We start from the raw sequence: 15,782 nt of genomic DNA, 5'->3' as shown, positions 1-15,782 counted from the left end.
CATGCATGGATGAGAGAGAGAGAAAGTGTGTGTGTGTGTGAGAGAGAGAGAGAGAGAGTGCGAAAGGAGTCGTTATACCACCTTCTTACAGTATATCATATGGTGCCATAAGCTGTGGGTTTATGTCAACACTTCTATCTTTCATACAGGCTACCACTGACCACTTCACACATCACAAGCAGTCTGAGAATACTTGTCATTTATGCCTCAGATCCTTCTACTAGCCTAGCCAACCATGTAAATTGCATCACACACATAGCACTGAATCTGCGGGAGGCATTTCATTTATGCATCTAGAGAAGCAGAGCACATTCCCTCCCCTCTAAACATACTGACAGTTGATCAAGTGCCCAGTGACGTCAGGAACTCCGCCTGCTGTTGCTATGCTACAGACCACATCAGCCTGCTTGTATTTACATTATTACACACTCAATTAATGCCAGTATAATCTATATGGAGGGGGACAGGTAGGGCTTGTTGCCCTATCAACTCTGCCAGACCACACACATTGGAACACATTCAACTTTCCTTTCCTCATGTCCTTTCATTCGTGGCCTCCGACATGTGAATGCATAGAATATGATTTTGCCTTGATACATTCCCCTATGAAGTCCTTTCAGACCAGTAGGTGTGAAGGATGGGAGATGACGGAAGGAGGATATTTGAGACAAGTCCTTTCAGATCAGTGGAAGTAGAGGAAAGGAGACAAGGGTAGGAGGACATTTGAGACCGTTCGGAACAAGTCCTTTCAGATCAGTGGCACTGAAGGAGAAGAGATGAGGTTAGGAGGATATGAGATTGTTGGAACGTGGCCACTGAGTTGAGAGTAGAGTAGATACATAGCGGTCTCCTGTTTCCCAGAGTACATTATGGGACATGGGTTCAGGGGGGAACGAGCCAGCCATGACACTATAGGGCAGTTTAGGCACGCAACAGGAAGAGACCTGGCCACATCATTGCCACAAACCGACTTTTCCGTGAACTGCAGGGAGAATACACTTTTAGGTCGAGTGCAACGCCTAGGATTTATCCCTCAACCATTACTTCATTATCTAATGGAATCTACTGAGGTTTCTCTAATTGAATCATTTATGACTTTGTGGCAAACAACTCATGTAAAATTATTCGGAAGAAACATACCCTTTGCTGTAGATTTCACCCACAGGGTAGCGGTGGGTGGGTCGGGAGTAGAGCTTCATAGAGCTTCAAATATATGAGGTGAAGCTGTGGGCTTAGAAAGAGAGACTGCAGGGACTACAGGGAGGTTTACTTTGAGGGTGAGCTGCTAGGTTGAATGTTGTTAAAATTGGACAGTGGCCAAAACTGCCAGATAAGTCTGTCAGGCTTAGCTACTAAGGAAAGTAGATTCAGCAAAAGCAACCCAAACATTGAATTCATTAACAAAATGTGATTTACTAAACTCAGCAAAAAAAGAAATGCCCCTTCTTCAGGACCCAGTCTTTCAAAGATAATTAGTAAAAATCCAAATAACTTCACAGATCTTCATTGTAAAGGGTTTAAACACTGTTTCCCATGCTTGTTCAATGAACCATAAACAATTAATGAACATGCACCTTAATTAAGACACTAACAGTTATCAGACGGTAGGCAATTAAGGTCACAGTTATGAAAACTTAGGACACTAAAGAGGCCTTTCTACTGACTCTGAAAAACACCAAAAGAAAGATGCCCAGGGTCCCTGCTCATCTGCGAGAACATGCCTTAGGCATGCTGCAAGGAGGCATGAGGACTGCAGATGTGGCCAGGGCAATAAATTGCAATATCCGTACTGTGAGACGCCTAAGACAGTGCTACAGGGAGACAGGAGGGACAGCTGATCGTCCTCGCGGTGGCAGACCACGTGTAACAACACCTGCACAGGATTGGCACATCCGAACATCACACCTGCGGGACAGGTACAGGATGGCAACAACAACTGCTCGAGTTACACCAGGAATGCACAATCCCTCCATGAGTGCTCAGAATGTCTGCAATAGGCTGAGAGAGGCTGGACTGAGGGCTTATAGGCCTGTTGTAAGGCAGGTCCTCACCAGACATTACCGGCAACAAACCCACGGTCAATGGACCAGACTGGAATGGCAAGAAGTGCTCTTCACTGACGAGTCGCGGTTTTGTCTCACCAGGGGTGATGGTCGGATTCGCATTTATCGTCGAAGGAATGAGCATTACACCGAGGCCTGTACTCTGGAGCGGAATCGATTTGGAGGTGGAGGGTCCGTCATGGTCTGGGGCGGTGTGTCACAGCATCATCGGACTGAGCTTGTTGTCATTGCAGGCAATCTCAACGCTGTGCGTTACAGGGAAGACATCCTCCTCCCTCAAGTGGTACCCTTCCTGCAGGCTCATCCTGACATGACCCTCCAGCATGACAATGCCACCAGCTATACTGCTCATTCTGTGCGTGATTTCTTGCACGACAAGAATGTCAGTGTTCTACCATGGCCAGCGAAGAGCCCTGATCTCAATACCATTGAGCACATCTGGGACCTGTTGGATCGGAGGGTGAGGGCTAGGGCCATTCCCCCTAGAAATGTCCGGGAACTTGCAGGTGCCTTGGTGGAAGAGTGGGGTAACATCTCACAGCAAGACCTGGCAAATCTGGTGCAGTCTATGAGGAGGAGATGCACTGCAGTACTTAATGCAGCTGGTGGCCACACCAGATTCTGACTGTTACTTTTGATTTTGACCCCCCTTTGTTCAGGGACACATTATTCCATTTCAGTTCGTCACATGTATGTGGAACTTGTTCAGTTTATGTCTCAGTTGTTGAATCTTGTTATGTTCATACAAATATTTACACATGTTAAGTTTGCTGAAAATAAACGCACTTGACAGTGAGAGGACGTTTCTTTTTTTGCTAAGTTTAGTATGTGATTTACCTGGTCAAAATTTGCACTGATATTTTCAAAAGGGCCTAAAAAAAACGAACAAAAACAAAGCACAAAGCTAAAACATGAGGTTGCCTCTACTTACATTTTACCTTTAGGTCTCCGGCATCCCCTTAGTAAGCCTTTGATATTATCGTAAACCCTTTGATTAACCCTTTGGAAAATAATTGGTTCTACCTTTGCACTAGCTCAAACAATTCAACAAATCTACCCCTTTACAGTGAACATTTGCAATGGAAATCTCTTGAGATTATAACAATGCTTTGTCTTTCGCAATGCAGTGAATTTGATCTCTCTCTTTTGCAGAGATGAAATCATAAAAGCAGAAGCTGCCAAAGGAGTCCATCTGTACTGTTGACGACACCGGGGCCATTCGTACTGACTGGCATGCCTGTCCTTCTGTCTGTGTGGGGACCACTCACTGTGCATCCTCCGGTGATCTGCCCACTTGCATGTCCTCCAGGGGACATAAACAAAAAGGCCTTGGCCGGCCACATCAAATCAGCTTATGGGCCGGTGTTGAAACTGTGGTCCACCAATTAATCTACATAATAACTACATATCATCTGTCTGAAGGTTTTATGTATGTTGTAGTACATTTTACAATCATCAATTAGGGCCTAGCATATGGTTTGATGTGGATATTCACATTTTCCTATTCTCAGTAGGCCTTGTTTTTCAATTACCATTTTTGACGGTTGTCTCTAAACCTAAGGAGGTGGAACTCCATTCCCTTCAAATTTAACCACTGCATGTGACGTTGATGCAAGTCCTGCTGCAACAGTAATTTCTCCACACCCACCATCTTACAGTACATATCTTAGTGAATCATCAAACCTTTTCACCTCTCTCTCACTAAAATTCTAAAAAGTGGCAATAATTGATATTAACTGAAAATGATTTTATGTAGTTTCTTGCGATAGCCCTCTGTGACTTGAAAGAATATTTCTCAAAACTGTGATTCCTAAAATATGTGTCCCGAGATTTGGTCAAGTCTGTCAGATTTGTCTAAAATCCTAAATGAATCAGGAATGAGCAGGGTCAACTATACCATAAAGACCCCTTATTCATGTCCTCATTACATGTAGTGCAACAAGACCACTCATGGTCTGTAAAGTTATCTAGCTTTGATAGATTTAAACAAACAATTTTGAAACCACCATGGTCACAATCCTAAACTGTCTGCCTGATAGAATATTAATTTTGGTTAAGATATGTTACTTTTAATTACGTTTTAGAGCCACAAAGCAATTCAACTGCTACTGTGTATACCACTTGAATGAAGAAGGAAACAGACATTTTTGTCTCCATAAAACATAAACTCTGTCAGATTTTTGTCTAACGTCAACTCCATCAGAGTGCTGAAAGATTTGATAAAATGGTTGTGTTTTTATTGGGGATTTTCAAATGAATAATTGGTGAATAATTTCCCATATTTTACAAATGTTTGTATTGAACTTTTATTTTTGGAGTAAAAAAATGTCTGTTTTCCATATATGTTGTCAACTCTGATGGACTCTAAATATTGTAACCACTGTCCTGCAACATTTGCTTAAACAATTTGCTATGCTAGACCTAAGGGATAATGTTTGCTTTATAAATGTTGTTTTATGTTCTAAATGTAACTAGCCCTGGAACATTTAAGAGTGCTATAAAATAAAAATATGTTTGGAGATTTCTATTACTTATTTCAATCATCTCATTTTAGAATTAAACAATCAAGACCTTTAAACACTTGTTGGACCATTATTGTCAAAATGAAATGACTTTCATGGTGTCTGCCGGAGTTGACAAAAATCCAGTTAGTTGCGTTTGATGAAAAATGTATAATAATTAGGAGGTTGTTCCTTTACATGGTGTGATAGACCAAAGTATAAGCTATCAAAATATATAATTTAACATTTTGTTAATACTAAGACTAATATTTGTGGGGAAAAAGTTGAGATTGTTCCATCTTTCAAGGATCTCTAAGCTCTAAAACAGCAACATTTTCTCTCAGCCTCAGGGCAAAATGTGTAAAATAGCATGAAATTATCTATAATACTTCACAGTTTTTTCTCTGCCCCATGGGGGGCCTTGCTCGGACCTTGCAGGGAGCCATGCGAAACTGCGCTACGCCACTGTCTTTGTGCTGTCTTGGCCACTCCTAGTCTTTTTCACATATATGAGCTGTCAAGGCAGCAGAAACAGATCTGGGACCAGGCTAGCCTTTTTACCTGCATGATCTAAACCTCTCAAAGGCAACACAGAATGGTTGCTGACATCTGGCGCGGCTGCTGCCACAACACCCTGAGCCTTTCAAGAAAGGAATCCTTCCTGGCAGTGGGGCGCCATGGCAACCACACCCACACAGTACATAGAAAATAGGTGGATATAGAAATAGAGCAGGCAGAATGACTGTGTCTCCAGATTTTCATATAAAGGCATTAGCAGTGCTGCGTCAGAGGAAGTAGGATAGATTTAGCTGTTGAATGCTTGTTGCATGCAAACTGAAATTTCCAATGTGAGTGTGCTAGAGTAGCAAACATGTGTTTAATACTTGCTTTTGGAAGTGATGACTGTTCTGTAACTTCTAGTTCTATGGTGCACTTAGCATTCGATTTGAGTGCCAAATGTCCATTAAATAACACAAAGGGCTTATTACATGATCTGGTGCAAGAAATCATCACCTTCACAAACATTGGAAATTGAAATCACATTTCCATCACACTGAAGGGCTCATCAACATAAACAAAGTCCTATGTCAGGTGTCATAACACACTTATGTCATACACTACACTTCATAATGGTCTACTTCTATTGCTTATGCTGCATCCCACTGCTGAGCAGCTAAGTACTCCTGCAGCATGGCTCCAGAGGTGGGACCAGCCCTCCTGATTTCCATACTTGTTGCCATGAGCACCGGTCTGGCTGTGACTAGCTGCTGTGTGGATGGACAGGACAGGAGCCAAGCAGATATGGCCACCCGCTCGTGACGGCCTCTTTGAGACGCAGATAGATATGAAAATGAGTTTGGGGCATAGCGTAGCTTACTAAAGGAGTGTTCATCCTGGATTAAGGATAAAGGATAGAGGTGTGGACTTGAGTAGTGTGACTGTTTAAACTGGTAGTTTAGACCATCTGGGCTGGGCACTGACAATTGTAGGCCTATCCTTTAGGAACCTTATAGTTACTCAAAGGCTGTGTGACTGCATAAGTGGATAATAGGTAACACGCATTGGAGCAAATTACCCTGTAAGACGCATAAGGCACAAACAAAGGGCACAAAGAAGACAAACATTAGTGGCCCTGTGTGTCCCATCAACAAAGCCCTGACTGGACGTTGTGTTGGGCCCTGACCGCGGTCACCACCCTGACCATACGTGGTCATAATACGGCCTGTCTCACACCACACCCAGGCAGTCAGACCGAGTAATAAAAAAAGAAGGAGGGCAAGGCTCTGCTATTTTAGGTGTACTCCACTTTAGATTGAAAAATGGCCCTCCCTACACTCAGTCTATCTCCCCCGTCTAGGGACTCGCACACAAAGACAGCCAATGGTTAATCACGGTGCAGTGTGACGCATCTATGGAACCTGCCATAATGACGTTTTCATGTCTATATGACAATGCCTGTTGACATGGAGCAAAGACGGACCTATCGCACAACAAAGACATCTGTAAACATACACATGCTGACTACACATTTGGACTACTCTGTGGCAGACAATCTCATTCTTCAACCTACTCTCCTAGGCCAGTGGGTCTCCACTGGTTTTGCCTCGGGACCCAAATTGAACCAGGTTGTCTCAGTCGCCACCCAAAGTTCGCGTCGCGAAAAAGAATCGCCGAAATGCAATCTGGAAAACAATTCTTTATGCTATATTGGTATTATATGACAAGGGAACAACATCCCCACCTCTCATTGTCAATAATACAATTTTGCCCATATTCTTGACGAAGAACGTTAATAAACCACAAATACCACAAAATCACCCAAAACAGTGCTGCTACTACAATAGCTCTATTTTGAAAATACTGTGATTGAAGAGATATTGTTCAGAGATTAAATTATTTAAAAAACGTAAGTTACATTCCTACACACGTCCTACCTAGTTTATGTCAATTCTTTACTCAGACAACCGTGACACGTTCAAAACTTTTTTTGGAGCCACCAGTTCAGAATCTCTCTCCTAGGCAATACTACATAATAGATTTACAATAGCCTATTAAAAAATTGGTTTTGAAAGAAATCACATAGACAAACTGGATTGAGGTGCTCCATATAAGAAAATGCTTTATTCATTACTGCTGGCTATTTCCGCTGTGACTCCTCCCTGCGCTGGGTTGATATCCCCGTACACCTACACAGTTGAAAGGTATTGTCAGATGTTGACCTTTTGTCCTTTGTGTTGAAAGGCCTCCAACTGTGGCTTTTGACTAGTGAGTGTCTGACTGACTACACAGTAGAGGATATAAATACGTGGACATGTATAAATAGGGTTATGTAGCTTATGTAGGATTAAACTAAATCTATGGCAGCCAGAACCAATAAACATTATAGGACTGAATAAAGTGAGTGAGGTATTGAAAAGCATGTATTTGGATCGGAAGGGATGAGATCATATTACAGAAGAATCAGAGGGGTTTTAATAATGAAATGATTTCTTCTACATATTGATAATAACGGCCAATGCATTTCCTTTGTTATGGCCTAAAACTTTACTAATCGCTGCGGGTATGAGTCTGTCTACATGTTATTGAAACAACCTGGACTCTGACAGAGAAAGGAGGGAGGAAAAGGAGGAGAGGAGTGGAAAAGGAGGTCACTATTCACACTTCACTCTGTCCATTGTCGTGTATCCCACCTTACCACTTAAAGTGACAAAAGTCTCCAAAGGATGTCCATTCTATTCAGGACATGCACTCTATGTCGACTTCAACTGTAAACCCTCTCTTGAGGCGCTCAGTATCAACACATAAAAGTGGTCTCAAAACAAACCTGCACCGTCACAGAAGTGACGACAACCACAGTTCGCGGTTCAACCGCCCAGGAAGGTGCGGTCGTGTTTTTGTACCATCTTCTCGTGTTTACACTGGAAAAAGTTAAAGTGTTTGAGGGAACATGACAGTTCTAGGCACCAATTTAAAATGTGACACCCTTCACATTACATGACAACGCTCCACTGACCTACTGGCCCTTAAATTAGCTAAGTGATGAGTGACTGCCTGATTGTGGCTCGCTTTGTCACTGTGACAGTCAGTGATCATGACAGGGCTCTGTAGTGGGCAGACAGACCAACCCTGACCTAGCCACAAACCACCCCTTCCTGCATGTTACAACCACTCTGTCAACCACCTTATAACCACCATTCCTGCTGATGGAAGCTTGACAGATCAGATTGTTGAAGGTGAGCGAGGCTACTCCTTAAGAAGACATTCATAAAGCATTCGTAAGGCTGTCATAAATGTAATACGCTCACTATTACCACATAAAAGTGTGTATGGCCAAAATATTCACCACATCGTCAGTTAGGTAGTATCATGCCTTCAGAAATGACAAGGCAGCTCCAGTTATGTTGACATTTAGCTGTTTGTTGACAAAAACACTTCCGTAGTGTATTAGGATACTGGGTATGTACACATCTGTTTCCAAGACCTGGATATACTGTACATGCATCCATCAATGATGTGGACGCCTCAGGGTTCAAGTGTCTGCCAGAATGTCAGCTTAGAGGTTAAGAGGTTAATAGGAGGGTGAGTGAGCATGACTCTTAGTGGCTCTTTGAAGTCCAAATGAAAGGCCAAGTAGAGAGCTGGCTAAAGAGGGACATGGATCTTGTGATGTGGATCTTTGGAAATCATTCTAAATGATCAAGACAACCAGACTCATGTATAGAACATGAAAGACTACAACAGCAACACGGAGAAAACATGATTTCCTCTGGCAACACGTGTCCTTGGCATCACAACCAGCCCCCACAATACCTCACTGCCATTCACCCTCCAAACCACACACACTTCATTGCCCCCCGGCTATGATGCACATCTGCTTACCTCTGCTGCCGGTTGCCAGATCAGCCACTTTCTGAAAGGCGTCCAGGAAGGCGGCTACCGCGACAACTGTCGTCCTGGAAGATGACATAGACACAGCTGGTCACCATTCTGATTGTTATTGACAGCAGAACATACCATATGTACAATATAGGCCAACAACCATACAACACTCATATTTACCACGGTTTGAATCACTTCACTAGTAGCCCCATATGCTCAGGGAAAGGGTTAGTAGGCTGGTCATGGTTGGGTCAGTGTTTCCCCTATAATTGTATAGGTGGGGTGGGTCCTTCCATCTAGCTCTGTTGCCCCCCATCCCCATATTTACACAATTTCAAACCCCCTTAGGTGGTAACCAAAAGCAACCACACTGCATGGGGGGACAAAAGTGTGGAGAAAGGGGTCACGATAGATTTAACCTAGATTATTGTTGGGGCCTTTTTTACCTCTATGCTCTTGCATTTCTGTATTTTGAGATTATCATGCAGCCAGAGAAACAAATCCATTAGTAAATTGTCTGTTCCAGACCTTGAAATTGTATCAAGTAGAGACTGACCTTTGTTGACAAGAAACTAAGCTGAAATTGAATTCAGTAGGTAGGCAAGGTATCATCATCCAATTTGATGTCATAAATCATTTCAGGAAATGCAACTGAGCCACATGCTGCAGGATGGTACTCTTTTGTACAATGTGCAATCGAAAGGTTGCTTTTCTCTCATTCTTAATGAAGTAATGACTCATTTGAGCTCAGAAAAACACAAGGCTAACAAGGATAACAAGGATAACTAAGAATGCATGGAGGCATGCATTCTTAGTTATTTAAAGCAGAGCACGGTAACCTAAAGAGTAGGCTTGTATATTCTACATTCAGATGAGGTGCTTAAAAAATCATTTAGGTTTTATTTACACCCAATTAAAATTGTTGATGTAAATGGCAAGTTGTAGAAGGGTCCAGGCACTTGTTTTTGAGAAACTAAAAAGGACATAAGTGGGTGTTTTTGTAGCATTTATTCATGTTTTTTTCAGAACCCCCGTACTGCACAACGGGGATGAGGAAGTGAATCGCTAAAAAAAAGGGTCTGGACCCTTTTATAAGATGCCATTTAAAAAAGCTAAATTCTCCTTTAAAGCGATGTTAGGAAAACACCCAGACTAGATTGCACACAATTGGAACTGCAGAGGGTTTGGACATCTGCCCTTTGGCACACCGGAACTCACTTCCTTTCACATGCAGTTGGTGCACTGCTACTGTTTTAGATTGCAGAGGTGGGTGTCACGTAAGCACGTACATGCATGGTGCAGTACACAGATGCAAAGAAATGGCTTCACACACAAGCTATTTTAGACACACCATTTTTGGGCTCCCGAGTGGCACAGCGGTCTAAGGCACCTCAGCGCAAGAGGCGTCACTACAGTCACTGGTTCGAATCCAGGCTGTACACACCTGGCCGTGATTGGGAGTCCCAAAATTGACCCAGCGTCGTCCGGGTTTGGCCAGGATAGGCCATCATTGTAAATAAGAATTTGTTCTTAACTGCCTTGCCTAGTTAAATAAAAAAATAACAAATAAAAGTGTACCATGTGGTTAAGAATATTCAACTAGAAAAATGCATGTACTGTTATTTTGCTCTACCTGTGGTAGGATTTCTCAGGAACACTTTTTTCCCACAACACCTCAGCGGGACGACGAAGTAGAGACGTTTTTCAGCGGGTTAACCCAGTGTAACCCTGGGTTGTAATAAAAGCTTCTGGCGCGCTGCGCTGATCTAGCGTGCCGAGATAATGACTTTATGATTTGATCATTAATCTAAGTTGATGAAAGGTTAATTTATTTTTTCTCTCGCATGACCTTCAGCTGTGACTGTGCACAACTGTAAGCCGGTGCCAAGCCCAATGATCCAGAAACACGCAGACAAGACCAGGCCGGGGTGTGTGTGACAATCTTCTAGACAGATAACGAAGAACATTTGAAGAGGGATTAGGTTTTTTATGAGGAGGTTGGGTAAATGGAGGGTGTGTGTGCATGCGTGTGTGTATTCGGAAAAATAGAGACACACAGTATGTGTGTGTTTGTTTGTTTGTTTACCTGAGCTGTGATTGTAGCTTCCCGGCCTTGCTGATGAAGTCATCCCACACTGGGTAACTGCTCTGAGGAGATAAAAGGAGAAAGTGTGAGGATGAAGTGTACACACACAAACATACTTATAATGCAACATGTCTGCAAGCTCATATCTGATCAAATCTCAGATAAAAGAGCAACAATGGGAGAGATCAATAAAGTGAATCCATAGACCTCATACTGAGACCCCACTCTCACTCCACGTAAACAATAGCCCACATGCATATGATACAGTAAGGATCCAATTGGGTTCAATTGAAAGTCCCAGTACTGCATTGCGGTATCTCTGTTGAGAATGTAGGCTACCATGAGCAAAGTTGAACTACTGTAAACCGAAGAGTTCTAAAAAGTGGAATAGACTTCAAACATCATAAGAAGCCTTCAAGACGCTTCTCTTAGTTTTTCATCATCACAGAGGTTGACAGTAGGTTAGCCTGCCTGTTTAAAGACCTGTTGGCCTCCGGTTGAAGCGCATAGTCCTCTCTTCCCAGGCCTCTAACATCTAAATGCAGGGCTGTGGTGGTTAAAGGCCAGAGCGGTCGCTAGCCAGCTATGGTCTGGGGGCCATGTAGAAAACATCTCACCAGGGCAGTCTGGGTCTAGGTAAACAAGGCCTCACTACAGCTGGAAGGCTAGAGGCTGTGGAGGTCAACAGGTAACGAATGACCTCTATCTGGAAGTGACATGCTCGCTGAGTGGGCAAACACAAGTGTCTTCTTAGGTGTGTGTGTGTGCGTGCACACGCACGTATGTGTGTCCATGACTGATGAAGAGATCTGCACAGGACGACAGGGGTTAAACCACTTAGGTGGGTTAATTCAATTCCAGCTCAATTTCCTCCACTCTTTGAGTAATACATGAACATGGCGAATTCTACATTCAAGATCAGCATTTCAATTCATTTTCTGAATTATTCAAATAACTGCCCCCAGCCCTACTGTTTTAAACATAGAAAACACAGTAGGTAATGCTTACTATAGGCCTTTTTACTGTGATCGGACAGGATAGCAAACATGAGTTGATAATGGGGCCGAACAATCAGATTATGGGGCGGTGGGGTTAACCAGATAGAACACCGTCAGACTTGTCATTGTCAAGGTGATATTTCTTGAGTGATTGATTAGTGCCCAAGCCCAACCCCCCGGAGAGGAGTAATACGTGTGACGTGCGCCCCACTCGGGCCCCTTTTGTTCCTCCACAGCACTATTCCTCCACTGTGGTTACCGTGACAACAGGACGGAGGCAATGACGCTGCACTTCAATCTCCCTGGCACCCGCCGACATCATTTACATCACGAGGAATACCATGAAATACGCACTGCATGAATTCACCATGCCACCCACTTAATATGGCTTCTACAGTATGTTGATTTCCTACTGAGAGATCATTTTAGCATCGCATATGACATTTCAGATTCAATGCAATGACTGTATAAACGCAGTGAATTTAAACGCATGAATCATGCAAACAAAAAGATCAGGCTTTAATTCAGGCACTTCTGATGCATGGTGCTCATCTCAGAAATGGGTAGAAAGAACATGGCTCCATATTCAACAATACTTCTCATGGATCCATCAACTTATGGTCATAAACCTTAGAGCTCTGCTTTGTATCTCTTCTATCCATTTCCGTTCTATGGTTCATCTAGTAATTTCACCCCCCCCAGTGAGAGGATTATGATGACCCGTCAAATACTGATTAATAAACCAAAGTAGGCCTTCATCCAATGCTTTCAATAGCATTACCTTCAACCTCGAGCCAACAGATTAATAATGTAATGGTGCTCAAACATGTATACACTGAATGGGTAATAGAGAATAAAACATTTTGAGCTGCTGCCCTCCGGAAGGAGATTAAGGGTCCCCACTGTTCAGTAAGAATAGCAGCAAGGCAAGTTTCATTCCATCAGGCTGCTGAACAGTGGGACATAGGACAGATGTTGACCCAATGCACGGTTGGACAGTACGCTGCAGAGACTTTGAATATGTGGAAATTTTCGTGTGTGACTTGTGTATTAACTTTCTAGTTTTCCATACTGCATGTACGTATTTGCAAGTGTATTTGTACGCTGACGTCAAAAAATAAATTTCCATGTAAATGGACAATAAAGTATATTGTATCGTATCATATCATATTATGGGCTGGTTTCCCAGACACGTTTTAAATCTAGTCCTAGACTAAAAATAGACTCTCCATTGAGTAGCGTATGTATTTTAGTCATGGAATAGGTTTAATTTGTGTCCAGAAACCAGCCCATGTTCATATAACTCACGAATAAAACATAAATGTCAACCTTTATAGAACCTTTATATTCTGACATTATTCAATTAGCACTGAATTCCATGATTTTTGTCATTCATACTGCAGTTTTTATACTCTGTTTAAAATACGCTTGGAGCTCAGAAAAATCATGGGAAATTGGTTCCAGTTTACCAAATGAATGGTAATATGTCTGCTTACACAAAGAGATGTGTTAACAGTATCTAAATTATGTATTAACACTCACACACACACCAACCAGCACGCTGATTCAATTTAAGCACAAATATTGGCGAGCAAATATAGGCACACAGACAATCCCCACCCACACATGTAAACATGAGCCAGTAGACAAGAGTGTAATTCATGGTGCCCTTTGGAAAAGCCCTCCACCTACGAAAATGGTTTATTACACAGGTCCAGAGAAACATGTCTGAAATGGCTGTATAAGGCTATCATGAATGAACATACAGTGCATTAAGGAAAAGTATTCAGACACCATGACTTTTTACACATTTTGTTACATATTCTTATTCTAAAATGGTTTCAATTGTTTTTTCCCCCAATCTACACACAATACCCAATAAGGACAGAGCAAAAACAGTTTATTTTATTAGAGCAAATGTATAAAAAATGTAAAACTGAAATATCACATTTATACATCAGTATTCAGACCCTTTACGCTGTACTTGTTAAAGCACCTTTGGCAGTGATTACAGCCTTGAGTCATCTTGGGTATGACGCTACAAGCTTGGTACACCTGTATTTGGGGAGTTTCTCCCATTCTTCTCTTCAGATCCTCTCACGCTCTGTCAGGTTGGATGGGGAGCGTCGCTGCACACCTATTTTCAGGTCTATCCAGAGATGTTCGATCGGGTTTTTTATTTTTCAAATTATTTTTATTTCACCTTTATTTAACCAGATAGGCTAGTTGAGAACAAGTTCTCATTTGCAACTGCGACCTGGCCAAGATAAAGCGTAGCAATTCGACACATACAACAACACAGAGTTACACATGGAATAAACAAAACATACAGTCAATAATACAGTAGAACAAAAGAAAACAAAGTCTATATACAGTGAGTGCAAATGAGGTAAGTTAAGGAAATAAATAGGCCATGGTGGTGAAGTAATTACAATATAGCAATTAAACACTGGAATGGTAGATCGGCAGAAGGTGAATGTGCAGGTAGAGATACTGGGGTGCAAAGGAGCAAAATAAATAAATAAATACCAATATGGGGATGAGGTAGGTAGATAGATGGGCTGTTTACAGATGGGCTATGTACAGGTGCAGGGATCTGTAAGCTGCTCTGACAGCTGGTGCTTAAAGCTAGTGAGGGAGATGTGAGTCTCCAGCTTCAGAGATTTTTGCAGTTCGTTCCAGTCATGGGCAGCAGAGAACTGGAAGGAAAGACGACCAAAGGAGGAATTGGCTTTGGGGGTGACCAGTGAGATATACCTGCTGGAGCGCGTGCTACGAGTGGGTGCTGCTATGGTGACCAGTGAGCTGAGATAAGGCGGGGCTTTACCTAGCAGAGACTTGTAGATAACCTGTAGCCAGTGGGTTTGGCGACGAGTATGAAGCGAGGGCCAACCAACGAGAGCGTACAGGTCGCAATGGTGGGTAGTGTATGGGGCTTTGGTTACAAAACGGATGGCACTGTGATAGACTGCATCCAGTTTGTTGAGTAGAGTGTTGGAGGCTATTTTATAGATGACATCACCGAAGTCAAGGATCGGTAGGACGGTCAGTTTTACGAGGGTATGTTTGGCAGCATGAGTGAAGGATGCTTTGTTGCGATATAGGAAGCCGATTCTAGATTTAATTTTGGATTGGAGATGCTTAATGTGATTCTGGGAGGAGAGTTTACAGTCTAACCAGACACCCAGGTATTTGTAGTTGTCCACGTATTCTAAGTCAGAGCCGTCCAAAGTAGTGATGCTGGACGGGCGAGCAGGTGCGGGCAGTGATTGATTGAATAGCATGCATTTAGTTTTACTTGCGTTTAAGAGCAGTTGGAGGCCATGGAAGGAGAGTTGTATGGCATTGAAGCTCGTCTGGAGGTTAAACACAGTGTCCAAGGAGGGGCCAGAAGTATACAGAATGGTGTCGTCTGCGTAGAGGTGGATCAGAGAATCACCAGCAGCAAGAGCAACATCATTGATGTATTCAGAAATACATTTGGTAAACTGGGTTCAAGTCCGGGCTCTGGCTGGGCCACTCAAGGACATTTAGAGACTTGTCCCGAAGCAAATCCTGCGTCATCTTGGCTGTGTGCTTAGGGTCGTTGTCCTGTTGGAAGGTGAACCTCACCCCAGTCTGAGGTCCTGAGCGCTCTGGAGCAGGTTTTCATCAAGGCTCTCTCTCTAAATTTCTTTGTTCATCTTTGCCTCGATCCTGACTAGTCTCCCAGTCCCTGCTGCTAAAAAACATCCCCACAGCATGATGCTGCCAC

The 15,782-nt window shown here is 42.8% G+C and overlaps 1 protein-coding gene across 6 annotated transcripts in view; it reads right to left on the bottom strand.

Annotated features, from left to right (window-relative positions):
- Positions 1–15,782, bottom strand: part of LOC112233340 (protein MTSS 1) — a 48,714-nt gene that overhangs the window by 30,518 nt on the left and 2,414 nt on the right. For all 6 annotated transcript variants that reach the window (XM_024400905.2, XM_024400909.2, XM_024400907.2 and 3 more), the window contains exons 2-3: positions 11,031–11,092; positions 8,945–9,018 (exon numbers count right to left, since the gene is read on the bottom strand). In XM_024400905.2, coding sequence (XP_024256673.1) covers positions 8,945–9,018; positions 11,031–11,092 — 136 coding nt within the window. The remainder of the gene's footprint in view (positions 1–8,944; positions 9,019–11,030; positions 11,093–15,782) is intronic.

Source organism: Oncorhynchus tshawytscha, linkage group LG31 (assembly GCF_018296145.1).
Source record: "Oncorhynchus tshawytscha isolate Ot180627B linkage group LG31, Otsh_v2.0, whole genome shotgun sequence".
Taxonomy (NCBI): domain Eukaryota; kingdom Metazoa; phylum Chordata; class Actinopteri; order Salmoniformes; family Salmonidae; genus Oncorhynchus; species Oncorhynchus tshawytscha.
The sequence above is the reverse complement of the archived record's forward strand: the minus strand, read 5'-3'. Positions and strand labels throughout refer to the sequence as shown.